This window comes from Carassius auratus, unplaced genomic scaffold (genome assembly GCF_003368295.1).
Source record: "Carassius auratus strain Wakin unplaced genomic scaffold, ASM336829v1 scaf_tig00030164, whole genome shotgun sequence".
NCBI lineage: Eukaryota > Metazoa > Chordata > Actinopteri > Cypriniformes > Cyprinidae > Carassius > Carassius auratus.
The window spans coordinates 134,467-160,674 of NW_020525830.1; the positions used below are offsets into that span (position 1 = coordinate 134,467).

The following is a 26,208-nucleotide window of genomic DNA, read 5'->3' on the forward strand; positions in this document are numbered from 1 at the left end:
ATGCATTTTTATTTATATTTTTATTAAATGTTATAAATATATATTGTATATACACACATACACAAACACACACATTTTCTTTCTTAAGAACTTCAGGGAATATTATAAAATTATTAAATAAATCTACCAATTGAACAATTTATTTTTGAATTCAAACTTTAATTAAACAGGATGGCATTCTGGAGATCTTGCTGATGACCATATATAATTACTAGATGTGAAATGATGTCAATATATTATTGTCATGATGTTCGTATATTATTTCATCATTTCTCTGGAAATATGCTCTCTTCTTTGACCTCTTGCAGGGAGGTCAAAATGTCCCAGGCTTTAGAAATGAATATGACTGTGTTTTGGAGACAAAAGTCCATCTGAAGCCTGATCTGCTGGACCTCTGCATTTGATTCGGTGAGAGTTTTGCGGCAGGCTTTTTGTTTGAGTCATATTTGGCTGAAGTTCACCTTCAGTAATGAACCATCAGCACTGCAGGGATCGGAGGAGAACGCGATCAATGGTGGAACAGGAACGCTGAGTCAGAGTTTGAGAAGTTCTTCAGATAATGTTTGGAAAGGCAGAGGGAACACCGTAGGTGAGATTCGAGTTTCAAGAACACGCATGACTTTACTTGTATTTTTTCTTCTTTTCTATTAGCTGTATGTGCTCAGTAGTGCTGCTTCTGAAGAGTCTTGAAGTGCAACTTTTCTTTGAAGAGAAGTTCATAGAAATTCAGAAACTAGTCTGGCTTGAGCAGCACAACAGGCTGTTTTTCTCTTTTGTTATATTTAACAGCACACCGCACAATGTGCTGCTATTTAAAGCGCACAGATCTTTTCCTGTGTGTGAGAAGTCGTTTACAATGAATCGCAGAGCTCAACTCTATTGATTATGTCTGTACGGAAGGATGGATTTCAGTTGTGTGGAGTGATACAACAATGACTCAGGTGCTACCGTGTGCTTTTTCCCAGGAGGAATTTGTAGTTTATGTCTCATAGAACTTTAGGAAAGTGATACAGCGATGATTTAGATTTTAGAGTTTGTATTTTAGTATTGAAATTCACAGGAATACAAATTCATGCTGTTTACTTTTTTAATGCATGTTTGTGGTGTTATTGAATTTTGTTCCAATTTGCTTGTAATCAAATTTGCTCCACCTTTGAAATGCCTTTTCTTTTCTGCTGACATCATCGAGCCCTTTTATTTTGCAACGCTTCAACATCCAATCAATTTCAAATGCATAAACTCCTGTCCTACATTTAGCACTTTAGTATCTTGTTTCATTCAGAAACACACTACTGCTAATACTTTAAAAATGTTTTTGTTCTGTAAGAGTTTTGATATTTTGAAAAAGAAGTCTCTTATGCTCAAAAATATTGATAGAAAAATACTGACCCCAAACTTTTAATTTGAAGTTTGTCATATTATGGAAAAATAAATGGTATTTTATATCGTTTTGAAGTGTTTGGATTTCTCATTTAGGTTCTCAGAGACGTCTTTTCAGGATGGATGACGTCTTAAAGCATCTTAAGGCAGTTTCACTGGTCTGAGCCTGTTGTGGTTGGTCTGTTAAATGCTTTTAGAGCAGTACTGGGCACTTTTCATGAGGCCAAACCGGAAGGCCATCTTAAACCAGCTAATACCAGCATGTGTTTTCATCAGGGGTAGATCGTTTTAACATCTGCGTCTGTCCAAAGTGTGTTCCATTGTTAATCTGAAGGTCTGTGTTTGTGGTTAAACACTTCCTGCAGGACGTGTGGTTTCTTATCTGTCATTGCAACATGAGTTTTCAATTGCAGAAGCACAGATGAATGTGAATTTCAGCCTGTTAAGACTGCGGTTTATCTTCAGCCGGCTGTTCTTTCCATTGTAGGGCCAATAATGAGGATTTACAGTAGCTGTTATCTTTTGATTTTTATATGTGAGCATTTTCAGCTATTAAGCAATGATTGCAACTTTACAATAAATTTGTGCTTTTGAAATATTGTAGCTTAATTGACTTAGCTATGCATTCTGTGACTTTAAAGTCTACATTAATAAATCTCTCTCTCTTTCTCTCTTCATAACAGGTAACAGAAGTGTGTGGTGCTAAGCGGCTTGGCTATTTCAGCTGTGGACAGTTTTACGTGGCTCTGAAGCTGATAGCCGCGGCGCAGGCAGGTTTGCCAGTACGGCTGGAGAGCATCGCAGGTGGTAAGTCCTCAGCATTTGTTAAATAAGCAAATAATTTGTATTTGTGATCATCATTGTTTCCTGTTGAACACCTTAATAACTCCACAGCAGTTCCAAGTAGTTCCAAGTTCCAGTAATATTATCCCAAACTGTTGGGCCTGAGTTCAGAAAAGAATTCAAATATTAACTCAGCAGAGCAAAACATTTCCTAAATGTATTTACTTAAACAGGGCGATGTTGAGCACTAGGCTGATCCAGAGCTCAGCACAGCTCAGGCCCCCCGGCGGGCTCAAATGTGGCGATCGGTCCCTGGATTAGTCTTTAATCCTGGTACAGACTGTTAAACCCATAAATAACTTTACCTGGCCCTTTTACTGCGGAAACACAAGGAGAAAGACAGTCTGTCTGTAAACAGGAAAGACAGAAGTATACCTTTGAGAAAGATTGGCTGGGTAATGTTTACTTTTTAAAGAAGATTTTTCTTGCTAAACCAGCCAATAAGATGGTTAGGCTTCTGTTTGCTGTTTTAAATCAGTCCCTCCAGTTTTTTTTGCAATTCAGTGATCACAAAACAATGCAAATATTCTTCTTCTTTTTTTTTTTTTTTTTTTTTTGCAATCCTGCATAATTCGCCAGTTTAACCCACAAATTAGTCTTATTATATATAAATACAATCTATCATATGACTATTGTACATCTAGTGTCATATGTGATATCATTTACAGCCACAAAATAATTTTGATCACAAATAATTATATACTTGTAACATTTTTACTTACTTTTTATTAATGATTATTCATTATTAATTAATACCTTGTTTAACACGTATGTGTGAGAATTTGATAAGACAGAAAAATAAACAAGCTTTCTGTTTGTTTGTTTTTTTTGGCTATTGTGTATGACCGTTGTACATCTTGTTTAAAAGTTCTGTCATAATTTGGTAAGACGTAAAATTAAACAAGCGAAATGAATGCAAGAAAATACACATTATTTATAATAAATTATATACTGTTTAATCCACTGTATACAGATAATAGTATGAGTGGTATGCCGTTATGAACACACTGACATGTATCCTTCTCTACAGAACTTCCTCTTCCTGTGTTTGTCGGGATAACGAACGAGCTTGAGATGGGTTATCCCAATCAACCGTTGACCAATGAGAGCCAGTCTCACATCCTGGGCTTGGTGACAGGCTCCGCCCCTCGTCCCCCTGCAGACAGACCTGTACTCAGACACCCTGACACCAGCATGGACAAGCAGGTCGGTTTATCAAAGATGACATGCAGCAGTAGCTCGATGCTTTTCCTCTAATTAATGACTGTGTTTTACACTTGTGTGTGACAGGAGGCGTGGTCTCCACCACAGTCACCTGGCATCTCCCCGCCCCGTTCACCATCAGCCTATCGCTGCTATTCATATGGTGCACAGAGAAACGGAACAGACACACTATTGGGTGAGAGTCTCTGTCAGTCATTCTGCATTCAGGAATGAACCTAAACATCAAAATGTAAATAATTGTATATGTGTGTGTGTGTGTGTGTGTGTGTGTGTGTGTGTGTGTGTATATTAATATATATATATATATATATAATATATATATATATATATATATATATATATATATTATATATATACAGTATTGTTCAAAATAATAGCAGTACAATGTGACTAACCAGAATAATCAAGGTTTTTTAGTTATATTTTTTATTGCTACGTGGCAAACAAGTTACCAGTAGGTTCAGTAGATTGTCAGAAAACAAACAAGACCCAGCATTCATGATATGCACGCTCTTAAGGCTGTGCAATTGGGCAATTAGTTGAAAGGGGTGTGTTCAAAAAATAGCAGTGTCTACCTTTGACTGTACAAACTCAAAAACTATTTTGTACAAACATTTTTTTTTTCTGGGATTTAGCAATCCTGTGAATCACTAAACTAATATTTAGTTGTATGACCACAGTTTTTTTAAAACTGCTTGACATCTGTGTGGCATGGAGTCAACCAACTTGTGGCACCTCTCAGCTGTTATTCCACTCCATGATTCTTTAACAACATTCCACAATTCATTCACATTTCTTGGTTTTGCTTCAGAAACAGCATTTTTGATATCACCCCACAAGTTCTCAATTGGATTAAGGTCTGGAGATTGGGCTGGCCACTCCATAACATTAATTTTGTTGGTTTGGAACCAAGACTTTGCCCGTTTACTAGTGTGTTTTGGGTCATTGTCTTGTTGAAACAACCATTTCAAGGGCATGTCCTCTTCAGCATAGGGCAACATGACCTCTTCAAGTATTTTAACATATGCAAACTGATCCATGATCCCTGGTATGCGATAAATAGGCCCAACACCATGGTAGGAGAAACATGCCCATATCATGATGCTTGCACCTCCATGCTTCACTGTCTTCACTGTGTACTGTGGCTTGAATTCAGAGTTTGGGGGTCGTCTCACAAACTGCCTGTGGCCCTTGGACCCAAAAACAACAATTTTACTCTCATCAGTCCACAAAATGTTCCTCCATTTCTCTTTAGGCCAGTTGATGTGTTCTTTGGCAAATTGTAACCTCTTCTGCACATGCCTTTTTTTTAACAGAGGGACTTTGTGGGGGATTCTTGAAAATAGATTAGCTTCCACACAGACGTCTTCTAACTGTCACAGTACTTACAGGTAACTCCAGACTGTCTTTGATCATCCTGGAGGTGATCATTGGCTGAGCCTTTGCCATTCTGGTTATTCTTCTATCCATTTTGATGGTTGTCTTCCGTTTTCTTCCACGTCTCTCTGGTTTTGCTCTCCATTTAAGGCATTGGAGATCATTTTAGCTGAACAGCCTATCATTTTTTGCACCTCTTTATAGGTTTTCCCCTCTTCTAATCAACTTTTTAATCAAAGTACGCTGTTCTTTCTGAACAATGTCTTGAACGACCCATTTTCCTCAGCTTTCAAATGCATGTTCAACAAGTGTTGGCTTCACCTTAAATAGGGGCCACCTGTTCACACCTGTTCTTCACAAAATCGATGACCTCAGTGATTGAATGCCACACTGCTATTTTTTTTGAACACACCCTTTCAACTAATTCAACTAATTGCCCAATTGCACAGCCTTAAGAGCGTGCATATCATGAATGCTGGTTCATTTGTTTCTGAGAATCTACTGAACCTACTGGTAACTTGTTTGCCACGTAACAATAAAAAAATATACGAAAAACTTGATTATTCTGGTTAGTCACATTGTACTGCTATTATTTTGAACAATACTGTATATATATGAAGATTCAGATGCAAAAGCCTCTAAGTGCCATCTGAAATTTTCTAACTAAAATTTTGATTTTTATCAAGCTCCTATGCTTAGGTTAAGTCATTTTACTTTAATGGCAACGTGCAGGTCCCTTTTCCAGGCTATTAAAGTGAAATTACTCAACATAAATATATAGGAGCATGATAAAAACATCACTTTTCCAGTTAAATGCATCCTTTCTGAATAATTGAAAGTTTTAATAATACTGAGATTTTGAATGGGCATGAAAATTATGTTTTCCACAAAAATATGAAGTAGCACAACTGTTTTCAACATTATAATAAGAAATGTTTCCTGCACAGCAAATCATCATATTACAATGATTTCTGGAGGATCATGTGACACTGAAGACTGGAGTAATGATGCTGAAAATACAGATTTGCATCACAGGAATAAATTACATTTTAAAATATATTCAAATAGAAAACCAGTTGTTTTAAATGTATTAATATTTCAGAATATTACTGTTGTTTATTATATTTTTAATCAAATAAATGCAGCCTTGGTGAGCAGAAGAGACTTCTTTCAAAAACGTTAAGCATCAAGGACCAGGAGGTTTTTTCCAGCAATTCCTATGGGAATGTGAAAGTAGATTTCCAGATTCCCACACGCAGTGATGCTTTTATTAGATAACACAAGCACATGTCACACTGCTGTGTTTCTCACATTATGAGTGTAGAAGTGGCTCTGTACCCTTATGCTGTCAGACAGCTGTGTGCATGTGTGTGTGTGTGTGTGTGTGTGGTGTGTGTGAGTGTTCAGCCTTGAGCTGCTGTCTGCCCTCAGAAAGCAGTTGGCTAATTGCTGCTCTCCTGTGGCGTATAGATATCGCACTCGTCTAATCACACACCTGTTGATTCACAAGACTTCAGCTTATCCACAGGCAGCACAACACACTCAACAGACAGCAGTTCTGATGAAACACACACACACACACATGCTTTCCTGAGAAAATGCCTTAAGCCAGGATATTTCACCACGTTTTATGTAATAATTTATGCTAGTGTGCTTCATTTATTGCTGATTGTCCCTCTTGACACATCGCACCTAAAATTTCAAAGATGTTGATGTGTGAAAGCAATTATGCACATCAACTTATTTTATTATGTACTTGTCAGAAAGCAGATATACTGCTTCTTGTAAATGTCGTCAAAATGACAAGGCTGGCTGTTAAAATGAAGTGTAAATTAATAAAAAAAAAAAGCTAAATATTTGTAAAGAAAGCAAGGTTATAAATTAATGTGCGGTATTTTCACATGCACGCCCCCTTCAGTACAGTAGGAGGTAGTGCATGAAGACAAACTCAATAGAGAATAACTGTACATTTTACCTGTCTAGAAATAGGTAAATCTATCTGTTTGTCCACATCATGTGTTCAAATATACAAATATTTAATCATCCCAACTAATGAGCAACTGATTGTGAATATCCAGTTTAGATTTTCCCACTAAGAGAGGAATACTGTGATGGTATACTCTGGTGTTATTCAGCATTAAGAAAGAGCTTTTATCTCATTGTTAACTCCGACTGTGAACAGAGAAACACCGGCATTATGGAATGCAGCTCAACTTTCTTCATTAGTCAGCAGGGACCATTAATATTTCATTTAAAAATCACACATAAAAGAAATGACGCTCAGGCCTTCAGATGTAAAGAACGCTCAAGAGATCAAAACAAAGTCAGGCCTGTTTGATTCTTACAGATTGTAGTCATATCAAAGATCATGGCCATCACTGGCCTCATCCTGAATAATTGATGCTTGTTCAGTATTTTACATTTATTATTCTGTTAAGTCGAAGCTGAAAACTTTCACTTTTGTTCGGTTTTATTTGAGTCTGAAAGTGTCTGAAACAGTGATCACAGTAAGGAAATGCCATCTACTGTTAAGTCATTTTGTCTGTCTTCATCTTGAAATGTTGACTCTCTCTTGTTGTTGTTCACAGCATATGAGGCTAAAGGGCCAGGTCTTCCCGGCGTTCCTCAGGAAAACTCCTCTCCCAGTCATTATTCTCTCAGACTGCAGCCGGAGCAGCCTGTCGTCACACGCGTGGAGGTTTCCTCACACCTCCTCTTTTTGCATCTGATTGGACGATCAAATAGAATAATAGTCTTAAATGAGGAAACATATTAAGGCTCTAAATCAGGATTTTGGTCATGACACTGCTTTTTAAAAGTGTATTTGTTTGCTAGAATATTGGTCATTTCAAGTCAGGCCACATGCACACCAGGGCCCGTATTTGTATAGACGTGCTTACAAATAATATTAAGACAAATCACCTCCAAATTGATTACAGACATGAGCTTAAGATATCAGTTTAATATAAAGGGAAGAGAAAATGATTTTAAAGAATGCAACACACGACACCATAGCTTATAAACTTTGTCAAACATTTCAGAATTTCACAATGTTTGATGAAGATCACATGACTGGCACGTTAATAGTAATATACTGAATAAAAAATATGAATTATATCGTGTTCGCCAGCTTCACTAGACTGTAGTAGGTACTACTAGGTATATATCTAAAAAAAATTCATTTTCTTTCTTTGCAAATATAAAACAAAATTTTCGGTAGAATAAACCTACGAAGGGCATAACCTGTAGTTTAATAGTAAGATATGCTGAGAAATAAAATGAAAATAAGGATAGATGGCATTTTTTATAGATGCTATTTCAGAAATGTTAAGCTTTAATTATAATTCATTGTATACTGCAATGCAAAGGCCACACATGGCTTTTAAAAAGAACAGTCCTACTTCATTTCCTTTTATATAAAAAGCTATTTTTCCATTATTGACTGATCAAAAAGAGCCTGCTGCTTCCTTGACTTCAATGAAAGGCATACATAATTGGAAAATATTTTCATCTTTAGGCTTTTCAGGTCTCCTCAAACTGTAGTTTTTCTCTTTCAGGTTGCGTCTGTGGAGCGCGTGGAGGTCGATTACTCGGACGACCCCTGGAGGATCACAGAAGAGCAGCGTGAATACTATACCAACCAGTTCAGGAGTCTCCAGCCTGACCTGAGCGCTCTCATCATGGGTAAGAGAGATCTGCACCACAAGCACATCTCAGATCATCTCATACTGTTGGATTTATGGCTTTATGTGGGCATGTTTTGAAGTTTGCTTTGTTTTTTGTTCTTTTTCAGGAACTGTTGCAAAAAACTTCTTCACCAAGTCGAAACTTCCGATTCCAGAGCTGTCTCATATATGGTGAACACAAAACCTCAGTTCCTCTTAAACATGCAGTGAAGGGCCTCTTTGCATTAAAACAGTCTTGTTTGATCTTCAGGGAGCTGAGCGATGTTGACAAGGACGGCGCTCTCACGTTCCCGGAGTTCTGCACTGCCTTCCATCTGATCGTGGCCCGGAAAAATGGTTACCCTCTTCCTGAAACGCTCCCTGCCACGTTGAGACCGGGCTTTGTGGAAGCAGGTGTGCTTACAGCGCCACCATCTGAGGTATGAGATCTAAAACTCACTAAATGCCTACAGTATTTGCACCTGAAGTATTAAATGATGTCCAGTGGTTCTTATTCTGTATCATGTTTTGCAGTTATGAGAAATTTCAGAACATTTTACTGAGCTCCAATTGCAATTGTTTTACAATGACAAATTACGATGACAATATGATGCCTGGAGCCAATAAGCTCATAAAAGAGAAAATTTTACATTTATGCCAAGATCACAATGTTTTGTACATTTTCATTCTGTTCTTTTCTTCTCTCTCTCTTTTGATTGGCACACACACACACACACACACTGCCCAAACACACACACACACACACACACACACACACATACAAACATACACAGATATCTACTCACATACATATTGCCATCAATTTAAAGTTTTTTATTGTATATATCTATATATATTTATTTTATTTTATTTCATTTTTATATCATTTTGAGTTGCCAATGACATTTCTATTTTTTTTTTCAGTTTAAGTTAAATTAATATTTATGTTATTTAATTTCAGCTGTCAATTAACCGCTTTTTAAGTTAAAACAATGTTTACTCAAATGTTTTAGTTAAGAATAACATCACTGGTTGATTTAGATTTTTATTAATTCATTCACAAACATTTAGCTGTGGCTTCATCATTGATAGTCCCTGTAATGATTGTAAAAATGTATCAGTTTTGTACATTTACCTCCATATAGAAAAAACTCTAAACAAGAATAGTACAAAACAACATGCATAATATATATATATATATATATATATATATATATATATATATATATATATATATGTATATATATATATATATATATATATGTATATATATATATATATGTACACACACACACACACACACACACACAGAGTAAAGAAAGAGCATGTTTCTCTGAGCATGTTTATTTGGCTGAAGGCAGAGGGTGCTAATGAGTTTCAAATGAGCCAAAAATCCAGCTAGTCCTGCCCTTATCTCTGAATAAACCTCATTTTATGGCTGCTTTTCATTTTCCCAAACAGATTATAGGTTCTGTTGACCAGCAGATGACCTCTAGACCAGGTGTGACCGCTAAGCAGGAAGTGAGAGATGAAAGCAGGAAACGGGGTATGACTTTGGAGCTAGACGTCAAAAACATAAACATGATTAAAGGAAAAAAATATATCTAATGTTTTTTATACAGTGGCCAAAAAAGTTAAAATGTCTAAATAATGTCTAAATACTTTAAAATAGACTTGCTTTGATATTTTAGAATTTAATGCAATGATAATTTTGTTCTCTCCAGTTTTTTCAGTTTCTTAAGTGTGCAGATATTTTTGAGGCCATTCTTCCAGACTTAAGAAGGAAAACCTGTTAACGTACTGATTTTCTTATGTAGATTGTGTGTTTTTATTGCTGTGTCAGCAGAATTCTTCCTAAAGAGAATTCCAGAGCCACATGAAAAGCCAATACAGCATATCAGCACTTTAAAGCCAGGTGAGTCACTGTCCGCAGGCGCAGCGGGCCACGCACACACCCCTGACCCACACCAAATCAACCAAAGCCTCTAATTTACCTATGCTTTACCGTCTGTGTTCAGGCAATGATGAAAATACTGTGGTCTTTTAACTCACCCTCATTTTGTTCAACCTGTATGACGTTTATTTTGTGAAACACAAAGGGAGATGTTTATCAGAATGTTCCAGGTGCTCTTTTCAATATAATGCAAGCAAATGGATCCTGTCTAGCTCACAAAAATTACGCATTAAAAGCTACATAAAGGTAGCATATGACATATGCACTAGATTCCAGGTCTTCTCATGCCATCAGGCAGTTTTGTGTCAAAAACTAAATCTTCCAAACCTCTGAAGCACAAGATCACATATTTTCTAATTTAACACATGAAGATAGGCTGCACCAGGTTTGAAATCAGTGAAAAACTCCACTTGCTTTGGTATTTTATTATCCAGTGCAAGTTTCTTCAATCTCTCCAGTCTACAAATATTTTGGGGGCCACAGCAGAATTGAGCCTGATAGAGAATTCTAGACCTGCAGGAATACAACAATACAAACAAACAAATAAATAAACAAGACTGGTTTCACTGCTGGTTATATATGCTATATATAATTTTGTATGTGACGAATAAAAAATCTTGAATCTTGGTTTAACTTATTACATGTTTTATTTTAGTGTTATGTATATACTATATTAGTATTTGTTAATATTTTAAATTCCCTTTTTTTTTAGTTCCAGTTTTATTTTAAATCATTGTTTGTTTTATATTTAAGGTTTTTTATATTTCTTTTGAGCATTAATTTATTTTACTTAAGTTTTAATTTTAATTATTTTAGTATTTCAACTTAGTGCTTCCTTTAAGGAATAGTTCACCCAAAAATGTAAATTACTGAAAATGTACTCTCCCTCAGTCCATGAAAAATTTAGATGAGTTTGTTTCTTCATGGGAACAAATTTGGAGAAATGTAGCATTACATCACTTGCTCACCAGTGTATCCTCGTAGTGAATGGGTGCCGTCAGAATGAGAGCCCAAACAGCTGTTAAAAAAACAGCTGCATGTTTGTAAGAGAAAAAAACATCATTAAGACGTTTTAACTTTTAAATTGCAAAATATGACTCCATGTTCAATAATAATGCTTCCTCCAGTCAAAAACATCAATTCCATCCAAATAATACCAAAACAGGGACAGCTGAATAGCTTGTCATCTTCCTTATTTATAAGTCAGCTTCTTCCTTATTTATAAGTCTGCTAAATGAACGAATGCTAATTTGAGAACTATGGAGGGTAATTTTGGTCTGTTTCTCCACCTGACATATCATATGACTTCAAAAGGCTTCCAACTAAGTTTATTAGTCTACTTAGTGTGCTTGTTCCCAATGTATGGAAAAGGGCAGCATGAACAATCTGCAAAACGTCTACTTTTGTCTCATTTGTGCTTGCCGCAACACAAGTAAATAATGACAGAATATATCCTTTAAGAGACCAATGGTCAGATGGTTCATGATTAAAACAGACCAATCACTGTTCTGTCTTTGCAAATCAGCTCTTATGGTCTTCAGATCAGGTTGAAGTCATTTTTCGCGAGTAGTACCGTATTTTTCGGACTATAAGTCGCACATAAGTATAAGTCGCATCATACCAAAAATACTGAGCAGCATAGAGCGCCCTCTCACCACTGTAGACGGTAATGTTTTCTCTTGATTCATGTCAAATTAATTTGGATAAATAAGTCGCACCTGAATATAAGTCGCAGGACCAGCCAAACTATAACAAAAAGAGTGACTTTTAGTCCTGAAAATACGGTATATCACTCTGGAAGAGGCCTGTTTGTTATCATCTCTCATGATGGGTGTGATTTTATGAAGTAAACCCCCTCAGCGCCTCTGGGTGTGGACCCAAAGTCTGTCATATCAACAGCGCTGACCTTTTGTTTTTCAATATTTCATGCAGTCTGCTCTGATCCAATAACAGCTCATATTTATTAAAGTGCCCAGATCCCTTGGGCGTTCAAAAATAATCCTGGACTTTATTACTTCAATTTGAATGCCGTGCTGCTTCCAATATAGTTCTTATGAAATGTTTTTTTTCACTAGTGTTGGAAGAAAAGAGAATCAAAGTTGACATTGAGTCTTCGTCAATACCCCAGTGCATGATGGGATAGGAGACAGGCCCGTTTGAGGAGTTAACTGCAGCTGTAGGTGTTCAAGGCCTGTTTCAGATGGTGTTGTTGGATAGTATCGATGCTCTCGAGTGTTTGATGTTTTAGTGTTACGATTCAGTGTTTCTGCTGAGAAGTGAAATCTTTTGGCTAGAGAGAGCAGTTCAGTTTAGGACCGGCTTAGAACTTCTCTAGATGACAGGTAAATAAAAGAACAATTTGTTAATTTTTTGGGGGTGTTCTTGGTGAAGTCTGATGCTTTTGTTTGGCTTTTAAATGAAATTAGTAATGTTTCTTTTTAGGATTCAGTTTTATTGCAGAAATTACTGTGTAACTGAGTTCTTTACGTAAAATTGTATTACAGATTCACCACAAGAACTTGATACAAACATGAAGTCAAGAACACGGCCCAGGTAAAATCTTTTAAACTCTCACTACTGCTACATTACCATTCAAATGTTTTTTACCCCTGTTGTTGTTGTTAAAAAAAAAAAAAGAAAATCATACATTTATTCATCCTCATGGTTTCCATAAAAATAGCTGACAACTGTTTTCAAAATTGATAATATTATTATTATTATTATTATTATTATTATTATTATTATTATTATTATTATTATTATTAATTCATTGTTTTTTTTTTTGTTTTTTTTTTTAGAAGAAAACCAGTTTATTTGAATGATTTCTTAAGGATCGTGTGACACTGAAGACTGGAGTAATGATGCTGAAAACTCAGCTTTGATCACAGAAATAAATTAAATTTTAAAATATATTCAAATAGAAAACAAATATTTTAAACTATTATGATATTTCACAATTTTACATTTTGTTCTGTATTTTTGGTTAAATAAATTTAGCCATGGTGAGCATAATATCTTAATCTTGTAAAAAAAAAAGAAAAAATGCATTATTATTTATTTATTTATTTTACTTAACAGAAAATCTGTTTGCGGATTTTACCGTGGTAGTACCAATGAGTTCTTTAAAATACTTAAAGTACCATGTAAATGTCATGGTACTGTACATGGCAGTCATTCTATGCTACTGTGGTATTACACCTGGACCTGACACCTGTATACCCATGATAACACTACATTATGTACGTGTTAAAGAGGTCTGCGTGTTTTACCCCTCAGGTCATACTCCAGCACCTCCATAGATGATGCCATGAAGAAGGTGGAGGAGCCTCCCACTCCTCCTCCTCGACCCCAGAAGACTCACTCCCGCGCCTCCTCTCTCGACCTCAACAAGCTCTTCCAACAGAGCGCCCAAGGTTCAAACTTACCTCAGCAGTCTTTGAGTATTAAACCGTATACACGTACAGACTTTCATATACTGAGAATACAAGGCACTGACATTTCGATATATATTACATTTATTGCGTTCATATTAACTGAAGTAAATATTTGACTGGTGTTTTGATGCGATATTGGCATGTTCTGAAGTGACAGTGATTTTTTTTGTGTTTTTACTAAAGCAGTGTCTGTGATTTCTTTCTCAATTATCTGTACCGTATTTTCTGGACTATAAGTCACACTTTTTTCATAGTTTGGCTTGTCCTGCGACTTATAGTCCAGTGCGACTTATTTATCCGAATTAATTTGACATGAACCGAGAGAAATGAACTAAGAGAAGTGAACCAAGAGAAAACATTACCTTCTCCAGCCGCCAGAGGGCGCTCTATGCTGCCAGAGATGCTCCTCCTGTATTCTACACTGAGCAGCACAGAGCGCCCTCTCGCGGCTTTAGACGGTAATGATTTCTCTTGGTTCTTGGTTCTAAATAAATGCGACTAGTCCAGTGTGACTTATATATGTTATTTTCCTCGTCATGAGATATTTTTGGACTGATGCGACTTATACTCAGGTGCGACTTGTAGTCCGAAAAATACGATACTTGTAATATTTTAGTAAATAAGCTCTGCAAAATAATTGCTGATTATTGCAGTACATGGTGGATGTGAAGTAATTTACAGTTGTACTGAACATATGTAATCAGCTTCAGTAGTAGTAGTAGATTTAGAGTGGCGAGGACGTTTTTCTGAATAGCTTTTCCTCTCTCAGGTGCTAAAAGTGGCTGGTTGCCTCCTCCTCCAGCTCTCCCTCCACGACCCCCAGCTACACAGGTGAACCGCTCATCATCTCCTCGTTGTCCAATTTAAGCTGGTATCTTTGTGGTTTCTAGCTTGCTCTTAGCTCTTCCAGCTTCCATGTTCCAAAACCCAACTTGACATTTAAGCTGGTTTGTTACTGGTCAAAGATGATCTACAGTATATCTTTTTTGTGCATTAATATAGAATTGAATTGATATGCAGTTTTTGTCATCTGTTTTACAGTAGTTCAACCAATTAGATGACAAGTCTGTTTCATTTTATTTTTTCAAATTATTTTTATTTATTTATTTATTCATTCGTACCATTCTGTAACTTTATTGTGTAATAACTTGTGTTATAATTCAATGTTTCAGATCTTCAGCTTCCTCCCTGGCTCAGAGAAGAGTTCCCAGAAGGCCGTTCAGCAGCCAAACTTTGCAGATTTTAGCAAGTTTAGGGTGGAGGTGAGTAGATGTTAGGGTTTGATCCTACTTACAAATATGGCATAACTAGTGCTACTAAAACACATACAATTTAATAACTCCAGATGTGGGATCTCTAAACTGAAATTTTATTGACATGAACCGAATGTAACTTCTGATTTAAATTAATTTTAAATTATAATTATTATTTTTTTAAACAGTAAATTTTACTTCATAATAAATTGATTGTATACAGTAAGAATGAGGTGAGATAATTGTGATTTGTTTTGATTTAATTTTGCATTAATTAAATTTTTTAATAAGAAATTTAAGAATAAGTAAGAATGAGGACATTTTAATTGATTTTCATTTATAATATTTAATTTGTAAATCAAAGGTTGTGTGAGAATTATAAGAATTATTACAATTATTTTCAAATTACTTTTATTTTTAAAATAGTGTGCCGTGAGGATGAATAATTTATAATTTTTTATTATTGTTGTTATTATTATTATTATTATTAAATAACTTATTTAACTAGTCATATAATATATAGCTCTATCATAGTTATGTTCAATTAAAAAAAAAAATATATATATATATATATATATATATATATATATATATATTAGGGATGCACGATAATATCGGCACAATATCGGTATCGGCCGATAAAAGCTCAAAATGACCATTATCGGTATCGGCCGATATGAATATTTCTGCCGATGAGCCAAACCGATATTCTCCAAGTGAAATAATTGACCTGTTTTTCAGATGTGAATGTCAGTCTACATTTGTAAAATAATACATTTATGGTAGAATCAGTACAGAAGAGATACATGGATTTCTCTTCAGTAAAATTAAAGTTTAAATATATCAGTATATATTTGTATATATATCGATATCGGTATCGGCATCGGCCAAAATTATTTTGAAAATATCGGCATATCGAATATCGGCCAAAATCCAATATCGTGCATCCCTAATATATATATATATATATATATTTTTTTTTATTGAACATAACGTTGATAGAGCTATATATTATATATATATATATATATATATATATATATATATATATATATTTATATATATATTTATATATACTTCTTCTATCTTTGAAGTCAAATCTGCCTGTTTAATAAAGTTAGATTCATTGAAATTCTGCACACACACTCTTACTGCTGTCTGTCATCGCTTCTCTCCCTCTGTTATTAATTATGCATCCCCGTTTGAAGAGTCTGAACTTCCTCTTTTTGGCATGTGTGAACATGTCTTCACCACTTCAGCCGTGTTACTGTCCATGATTTGTGTGTTCTTGTTTCTGTGGCTGCAGGCTGGGAAGAGACGGCAGTTTCCCACAGTTTAATAAAAGTATAAAGCCACAGGAGCCCAATGAAAACACACACACACACACACACACACATCAGCGTTACACAAGTTCATACGCTCACCGCTGCGAGCCGTTCTTACCTCAGCTTACGTTACACACACACTGTTTTGACAGCACATGCACCTGCAAATATCTGCTCAAGCTTTGACGATGAAAGCTAATACTTACATAAGATATGAAGATATGACTGTAGACTCTATATGAAGGGTTTCTGGTCTGATCAAATACTCATAACTCAGCTGAAGTCCTCAAAAGCCTTTAACCATCTCCTACCACGAGCCTTCCTTCATCTTTATGGCCTTTTTACCCCTTCATGCTTTTAACTTTTGGCTTCTGTAATGTGATGAGAGGGAATGTGATCGCTGTGTGGAATTCATTTGTCATAGTTGTGTGAGTAATGTGTTATGAGGTCATTGTTGGACAGAGAAACACAGTGTCTTAATCAGGCACGAACTGAAAAGTTTATAAACCCAGCAATCTGCCTATCTAGACTGCATTTTGAAGGCACATAGCTTCCACTAATCTCTACAAAATCTCTAATAATAATGGCCAGTAAATTATTTGGCGCTGATATTTCATGCATCCCTAAAGTATTATTTTATAATAATGATAATAATAATGTAATAATAATGGACTTGTTTTACCTTCAAATTTCGGGATGCTTTTATACTTATTAAAATGCATTCAAGATTGTGAGAGAAAATTAGGTTTATATATATGTATATATATATATATATATATATATATATATATATATATATATATATATATATATATATATATATATATATAATGAAAAAAAATTATGTACTTTTGAAAGTCTCTGAGATCATTTTATCTCTATTTGTTATTTTATTTTATTGCAGTTATCAGTGCTTTAAGTGGGCCCGTACGCACTGGTACTCAGTACCACCACTTCCAAATATAGCTCTTGAGCGTACTGCCACCTCTCCATGTGCCCAGAACGTGCTTTTAGCTTACCGGTATGTTCATTTGGAGATATGTTTTAATAGAGGTTTTAATCCTTTGCCTGCGCTGCCGCTTTTCAGAGCACCCATCACAATGCACGCTTCCTAATTCTTCCTAGTTCGGAGTATGGAGCATGAATCATTTGAAGCAGTTCGGGAGTTCGGAGCAGGTTCGCGAATCATTTGAGTCAGTTCGGGAGTTCGTAGCGGGTTCGCGAATCATTTGAGTCAGTTTGGAGATCGCGAATCATTTGAATCAGTTCGGGAGTTCGGAGCGGGATCGCGAATCATTTGAGTCAGTTCGGTAGTTCGGAGCGGGTTCGCGAATCATTTGAGTCAGTTTGGGGATCGCAAATCATTTGAATCAGTTCGGGAGTTCGGAGCGGCTACGCGGATCATTTGAATCAATTCAAGAGTTCGTAGCGGGTTCGCGAATCATTTGAGTCATTTTGGGAGTTCGGAGCGAGATCGCGAATCATTTGAGTCAATTGGGAGTTCGGAGCGGGTTCGCGAATCATTGAGTCAATTTGGGGATCGCAAATCATTTGAATCAGTTTGGGAGTTCGGAGCGGCTTCGCGGCTCATTTGAATCAATTCGAGAGTTCGGGTTCGCGAATCATTTGAGTCAGTTCGGAATCGGGAGTTCGGAGCGGGATCGCGAATCATTTGAATCAGTTCGGGAGTTCGTAGCGGATTCGCGAATCGTTTGGAAGTTTGAATGAAGTAATGCAGTAGCTCTTTCTAAGGGTATTTTTTCAAAATCATTTTGCACATTTTATTTATGTTCAGTAGTTCTTTCTAGCTCAAGCAAATCCACAAACTAATAAAAGGATTTATTATCAAGGTCGCCTGTTGACTGCTGTATATAAAAGCCCTTCAATATAGTTGTTGTCATCAAAAAAAAAAAAAAAAAAAAACAGGAAATAATTTTTTTTGTGGCTATAATAGAGTACCGGCACCTCTTTTGGGCCACTTGAAGCACTGGCAGTTATTAAAATACAGATTGTGAGATAATAATAGTAAAATCCAGCAGTCCACTCTGCATTACATTAGTAAATAGAATTAATTCTGCATGCTAATTCCTCTGTATTTTTTGACAAATTATTATATGTAATGAATTCACGTGGCACTGTTGTATATGACTAAACAGCTTTAACTGACCAGTTTAGAATATTTGACCCTATGAATCTAATCAAATTTCATTTTATCCTATTTTTCTCTTACAGATCATATGCTAGAAATGTTTTCAGCTTGCTTAAGTTTTTTCAAGGTTTTGTACTGTTTGATGGAAGCACTTTTTTTTTTAATACTTCTTTTCTGTACAATAGTCCTTCTGAGTTTTTATAGGCGGCGATGGGCACCGTTACCTTCACGCGGATGTATTACGCTCATAACTCTTGCATGTTTTCCCGATTGTACGGCTGGCTGGGTTAAATAACTTGTTTCGTGCCACAGCAAATCAAACCATTTTATGACTTTCCAGGCAAATGTATAGCCTTGCAATCGGCCTGTTTCTGCTATTACTTTTCATTGTGCTATAAAGAACAGATTCCCTGTGCCACAGCGACCACAGTCCTGGATGGTATGCGCTGTTTAAGTTAAACAACGCATTGCTTTTTTAAGAATTGATTGAATGTTTACACAACACTCATAGAGTGCGATAGCATGTAAATATTGCCTTTCCAGTGACACAGGTTTAAATGAACAGCAGTCGCATTTGTGTGAAATGCAGTGTAAATTGGATGTTGTAAGTCATCAAGACTGATGGTATGATCCACCCTCAGTGATCCATGAACACACGGCGCATCATAGAGAGAGAGCTGTGTAATTCACTTTAAAGAGCCAAGGAATAATTTAATGTGGCCTTCACTTCTACATCTCTTTTTCTTTGCCCATTTCCTCTGTGTGAGAGACTTAGAAATTTTGGCTTGTGGAAAGAGACAGCTAAAGGAAAATGCAGACTTAAAGGGGCTAGTTCACCCAAAAATCAACATTCTATTAACATACCAGCAAGTTGTTCTGAGGATATTTTAAATAATGTTTGCAATCAAACAGTTGTCGGTAGCCATGGAAGTCAATAAGGACCAGCAGCTGTTTGGTCACCAACGTTCTTTAAAATATATTTTTTATGTTCAACAGAAGAAAGAAATTAATAGAGGTTTGGAACAACTTGAGGGTGGGTAACTGCTGACAGAATTTTCATTTTTTATTCAGTTTCAATCTTCCTTTACAAGAACATTTTTAGAAATGTTGAGAATAAGCTTGTAAACTAACACCTGAAGACCCCCTGATCCCAAACTGCTCATTATTTTACAGCAGGAGAGCAGCGTGCGAGGAGATCTGAGCACAGAGGACCTGACGCCTCCCAAATCGGTAAGAGTTGACCCCGTCCCATTAACAAGCACCTAACATCTCTTCTGAGCCCCTTTTAAAGGAGCCCATATCTCAAAGATGCTCAAACCCCTCATCAAGATGAGCATATTTTGCTCATCTTCAGTGTATTGGCATGTTTGATGAGTTTCTCTCAAAACCTATATTTAATATTTAAATCTCTTCCCAGGATTCTACAGTGTTACACCAAGGCCACGCCCCTCAAAAGCCAGTGCGAAGAAAGCTCCACCCTGAAAGCCAGAGTGCCACGCCCCCCTTGGCCACGCCCTACTCTGCTGCAACATTGACCAAATCTACCCAGAGGTCCATATATTTGTATACATTTTTTAATGGCCATGTTTACAATAAGATATTATAGCAGGAACATTCCTTATAATTAAAAAAAAAAAGGTGAGCAGATGGAAAAATGCAATAATGATTATAATTTTAAATGTATTAATTATATAATATAAAATATAGAGAATATAAATATTTACAGTAACTATTGACAATAACTTATAATTGCTTAAAGATTAAGTATAAAAGTAAATGAAATTTTGTACAAATATGTAAATTTGAAAATAGTAATTTGCGGTTTAATTGTATTATTATTATTATTGTTATTATTATTATAAAATGTTAATAAAATATATACTATTAAATATTAAATAAACAAGAATAAAAGTATTTAAAATAATGATTGACAATGTAATAAAGAATACTTGTAATATAAATAAAAATTTAAGGAAATTAAAAAATAAAAATATTAATTGTGTGTGTGTGTGTGTGTATATATATATATATATATATATATATATATATATATATATATATATATATATATATATATATATATATACACGCACACACACGCACGCACACACACACATATATTATATATATATATATATATATATATATATATATATATATATATATATATATATATATATATATATATATATATATATATATATATATATATATATATATATATATAATATTATTTACCATAACATTAATATTAAAGATTATATAGGAAAATAAAAACGTTAATTATAAGAAATAAAAAATACAGTAGTAGTAGACATAGTAATAATATAAAATGGCAGAGTTTTATAGCTTAAGTGGTTACTTATAAAAAGAATTAAGAAAGAAATAAGATACAATATTAATAATAATATAAAATGTAATAAATATATAATATTAAATAGACAATAATGGCAGTGTTTATAGTAACTTTTTACAAAAACATAAATAAGTAATCTTTAACATATGTATTTCCATAAGAAAAAATACAATGATGAACATAATAAAACGTTCGTGAAAAATGAGATATTTAATATAAATCCTAAAATGCATATATCAATAAACATCCCTCTTAAACGACACATCAGGGAGCAAACAGCATGTATCAGTGATTTATAAATCCTAAGCAAGTGGGGTCATGAATTGAACACCATTGAAAGCTTTTCTACACATAGACACAGAAGATGATTATCTGCTGTTGTGCTCCAGGCCTCCACCCAAGCAGAAGAGAGAGATCCAGATGGCCATACGGAAGAACCGAGAAACCAACGCAGTCCTGACACGTCTCAACAGTGAACTACAGCAACAGCTAAAGGTGCACCAACCGTACACTTATTTCAAAATAATAACCATGTAATAATGGACATAACTACACATTGAAGCTGAAATCTGTTTACACATGGTTAGTTTTCTAGATGGACAGCACATACTATTTCCGACACCTCTAGCCAGACCAATCAAATATCTCTTCTAGTCTGGTATCAGATGCATGCTGCTTTTCTATATAAACACAGACAGCTTGTGTTATCCTGAAGAGTTATTGAGCGTCTGGAGATGGTGTAAAGTTGCAGTCCTCAAATCATTCAGAGATCCGCTCAATGAACACACATTCACACACATGCTAGCTTTCTGAAAATGCAAGCTTGGACTCAAGCAGTTGTCTTTTTTAAAATAGTGCATCCTGCAGCAGCTGTCGTGTGTGTTTGAAATGAGGCTGAGATATTTCTAATGAGCACCAGAATGGGCTTGGAAATGCATTTTGTCACCAATAATGAGAGTAGAAAGAGAGAATGAAAGAAAGTGAGGGAGAGGACAAACAAAAGATGCTAGACTGCTGCTCATAAACGCCCAAGTGCAGATCAGGTTGCACTGCATGCTGGGAACTGTTAACATGCGGACCACTGCATGCTACGTTACAACTCTCACATTACGAAGTGCTTGTTTTCTAGACTTACTCCTAGTTTTGAGAACATTCTTGCCTTATTCAAATTTTTTTCAATATAAATCTATTTTTTACTTTTATTTATTTAGCATACAGTAAATCATTAAATGAAAATATTAATATGCATATAAAAATTTAATGTAAATACAAAGTAAGCTTTTTTTATTTTATGTAGCACCTTTATGTCATCAGCGTTTGCTTTGCTTTAAAGTTTGGACATTATTTTACCATAACTGACAAAATATAATTATCTTATTTCAATTGTGTGGTGAAAATAAAGTATGTAGTACAACAAAAATATATAATTTCTGTGAATGCATAAAAATAAAATAAAAATGTAAACACAAAATTTGTTGTTTTAAATGTTCATGTGAATTAAGGCCTCAGAACATAATGTACAGTATGAAAAATACATATTGATGTTGAGATTTGCTAAGTATTACATGTAACAATTTTATTAAATTAATTGTTTTAGAAATGAACTTTAAGTGAGTATTACATGATGGCCCATATAAATGTTAAAACAGGAGAAATGAGCATGTGCAATAAAATATCCAATATTGCCTATAACTTCCAGAGTGGCAATGCATGAAGTCTGGTGAGATTGAGCATTGATACACTGATACAACAAGAATCCGACATATATTTCAAAAAGCTGTCAGACGAGTGTAGATATTTGAGAAGATGTTCCTGGTGGGTGTCAGATGACTGTGACTGTGGTGTCTGGATTGTTCTAGAAGATACGTGATACACAAGACGTTAATGACAAATGAAGACAGCTAGCAGTAATAGTTCCAGAGACATCTGTGAGTGTCAGAACGACAGCTTTCATCCTTTCTGTTTGATGTCTTTTGATGGTCGTGACCTCAGTAGCCTTCCTACAACTGTCTGTTTGCTCAAAACATTCGTCAAATGGGGATCAACTTATTAGTGTTAAATCAAGCATCCCTATTATTATTGCTTGTTTTTTTATGTTAGCAACTACTCAAAGCTCCCTGGCAGCCACTAAATCCACTCAGAACACCTTAAAAACTGCACAGTAACTGTAAATTTACTCTAAGAAACACACTAAAACCACCCCCATAAACTGTTGCACTCTAAATCCTTTTAGGGCAGTCTAGGAACACATCAACACCTTGTCAACACTCAAAGCATGTTATTATCAAGTTCTTTCTTTCAGATTTGGATTTGGATGTATCTGGATCAGATCACTTACGTTTTTGGCTTCAGGTTTTTATATTGTGAAAGAGTGGAGGAAATCACGGAGGCCTGAAGGAAACCGTGAAAAGAAATTGTTTAATTTAATAGAGTCGGCTTAGCTTATCTCAGATAATCACAGCTGTGTTTCTTTCTCTTCTTCCTCTGTTTCTTCATAAGGTTGTGCATCGGGAGCGAGTCACTCTGGAGTCCCAGCTGGAGTTGCTGCGGCCCGTGGCGTCAATCTGACCAACACACGCTCGCTTTCCCTCGCTCTCCATCATTCTAGTGTCTAATACTGTGAGCTGTAACTCAGTCACATGACAGGATACGCACTTTAAGTGACCAAACATTTGGGACGCCACAAACACCGTGTCAGAAGCACAGGAAGAGGATTTACCTCCACGGGAGAACGTGAAGAATTCTAGGAAGTTTGTTTGGTCAAAAAACTATTTGTTTTGTTGGTTTCGGGTTTGTGTTTGTGTGTTCCTGCCTGTTTTAGAATCATGCTAACACAGCTAACCGCTAGATACACATGTCAATAAAAAGCAAAAGCTTCATTATTTCCCTTCATTCCAGGAAACTGGATATCGGTTTATGGTTTATGCAATGGATCCGGTTCTATAACTGCACAAACACACCGACTAATGATTGAAACTGCTTTTTTTGTGTTTTAGCTACCATAATTTAGTAAACATTAATTTGTTTGAGGCTGATCATGTTCTACCAAGAATAAGCTTATGAGGGTCAATATCCTGAAAAAGTGAAGACACATTTCAACCCAACAACAGAAAAATAAATAAAAATAAAAATAAAATAATAATATATATATATATATATATATATATATATATATATATATATATATATATATATAAAAAAATATATATATATATATATATATATATATATATATATATATATATATATATAAATATATAAATTCACACAATATATATTAGTGGTGGGCCGTTATCGGTGTGAGACTCTTATCGGGCGATTAATCTATTCTCAAAGTTGGAATGATAGCTGGGTCTATACGAGGCGAGCAATGATGACTTTCACCTTGATATTTTAGCGCAGATGTATACCTAGCCGAATCTGTAGGGGGTGAGAACGAGTCTTTAAACCTGTGTGTATGCCTACTGTGAAATTACCACATCAAACGTGACGTGCTAACATGGATGCAGCTGAAGCTGCCGGGTTTGTTTCAGGGAATTTTTTTTAAAAAGAAGCTTCCCAATGGAAACCTCTACAAGACTCATGCCTGTTTCACACATAATTCGTCTGCAGTGCATTGCAGTCCGTGTGCGTTACGTATGTGGTGCAGAAGCAGCACAGACTCATACTCATTGTGCTTTCACATAGGACGCTTTTGCAGTCCGCTACTCAGTTCGTGAACGATCTCTGCACTGCTGCAGACGCACCGCTCCTGGAACGCAACTGGAATCCGTTAACATGGGTGCGTAAAAAAATAAAAAAATACGAAACCCATACGCACTGCAGACGGAGTATGTGTGAAACAGGCGTAAGGTTGTTTGCACCTTCTGCAATGTGGGATTAGTTTACAGCTTTCTCAAGCAGTTTGTGATGCAAACAAATAAAATAAATTGTAAATAGAATAAAATCGCAAATAGTAACCAAAAATAAATATATAAATTATATATAACTTTTTTTTTTTTTTTTTTTTTTGTGGTTTTGGGGTAAAAATGTCTCTTGATGTCTCTTTTCATATGATTTACCCATGATGAACACTGTTGTAAATTAAATAAAATGTAGAATAATCATGACTTTGTGTGCTGGGACAAAAAGTTCATAAACATGGATGTGTTGTTGAGTGTGTTTGTGTTCATGCATGAAGATGAACGTTTGCACTGAAGAGGCATTTATTTTTACACAGGTAGTTCTGACGGCATGTTGTATGTGAGTAGTTTGACAGTAAAGGACTGTTAAAGACTGGAATGTTAGAATATGTAGATGTAGCTGTAGAATGCCACATTAACCTCAGATCAGCGATCCAGTGATCGTGCTTGTAATGCATTTAAAAAAAAAATCCATTATTATTATAATTATTTCAATTTTTTTATTTTTTAACATTTTATTTTATTGCTTTCCATATCATTAACTATTATTTCTAACTAAAAATCCATTATTATTATAATTATTTCATTTTTTTTTATTTTTTAACATTTTATTTTATTGCTTTCCATATCATTAACTATTATTTCTAACTTTTCCATGATTTCTTAAGCATTTATTACAGTCTGAAAAATAATTTTGGGGGGTAAACATGAAATGTCAGAAAAGGTTGATTATTTAAATGAAAACCAGCAACTGCAAAAAAAAAAAATACATAAAAAAAAAATGATACATGTCTGTATTTTTGTTCAAAAGTGTGCTAAATCCTTTCCTATGCAAAATATATTGGTGGTTTAGCAGGTCGAGCTTGTTGTGGGCCATGTTGTGTGTTTTTGATACGGACTGAATTTCTCATGCACTGTGTTCTGATGCAGGAGTGTTCAGGAATGTTCTGTCCATGAATGTGTCAATAAACCAGTGGAATTATGGGAGATTATAATGGATGTGGTGTGTCTTGCCTCGCATGTTTGTAATATTTTAAATGTTCATGATATGTAATTGTTGTTTGTTTTTGCAAGTTGTTGAAATGATTTTCTGTGGTGGAGGAATGCATATCATAGTTAACATGAATGGAAGCTGACGCCTTTGACGCTTTCCCTGTCAGTTCATGTCTCTGGTCTTCGAGCATGAGGACCGTAGAGAATCAATTGAGCAGGTTTGGTAAGTGGAGCAATAGGTTGTGACCTCTGATGACCCTCTTCAGTTTGTCTGGAGAGCTTGTTTCACTGCCTGATCTCATGTGTTTCAGATTGTTTGTGTTGGGAATGGATAGGTTCCTTCACAATGGACC

General features: G+C 35.3%; 1 protein-coding gene across 3 annotated transcripts in view; it reads left to right on the top strand.

Moving 5' to 3' along the window:
- LOC113080038 (ralBP1-associated Eps domain-containing protein 2) overlaps nt 1-23,839 on the top strand; it is a 32,456-nt gene extending 8,617 nt beyond the window's left edge. The window contains exons 1-18 of one of the 3 annotated variants that reach the window (XM_026252292.1): nt 465-589; nt 2,064-2,187; nt 3,254-3,429; nt 3,514-3,622; nt 7,413-7,522; nt 8,382-8,508; nt 8,618-8,681; nt 8,761-8,929; nt 9,951-10,035; nt 10,336-10,404; nt 12,948-12,996; nt 13,720-13,856; nt 14,647-14,708; nt 15,050-15,139; nt 19,778-19,834; nt 20,022-20,155; nt 21,350-21,455; nt 23,460-23,839. In XM_026252292.1, coding sequence (XP_026108077.1) covers nt 3,298-3,429; nt 3,514-3,622; nt 7,413-7,522; nt 8,382-8,508; nt 8,618-8,681; nt 8,761-8,929; nt 9,951-10,035; nt 10,336-10,404; nt 12,948-12,996; nt 13,720-13,856; nt 14,647-14,708; nt 15,050-15,139; nt 19,778-19,834; nt 20,022-20,155; nt 21,350-21,455; nt 23,460-23,528 — 1,569 coding nt within the window. In that variant the 5' untranslated portion in view covers nt 465-589; nt 2,064-2,187; nt 3,254-3,297 and the 3' untranslated portion in view covers nt 23,529-23,839. Of the gene's footprint in view, nt 1-464; nt 590-2,063; nt 2,188-3,253; nt 3,430-3,513; nt 3,623-7,412; nt 7,523-8,381; nt 8,509-8,617; nt 8,682-8,760; nt 8,930-9,950; nt 10,036-10,335; nt 10,405-12,947; nt 12,997-13,719; nt 13,857-14,646; nt 14,709-15,049; nt 15,140-19,777; nt 19,835-20,021; nt 20,156-21,349; nt 21,456-23,459 lie in introns of those variants that run through there. The other 2 variants (XM_026252290.1, XM_026252291.1) reach the window with 2 other exon arrangements.
- Nucleotides 23,840-26,208: the final 2,369 nt, after the last annotated feature.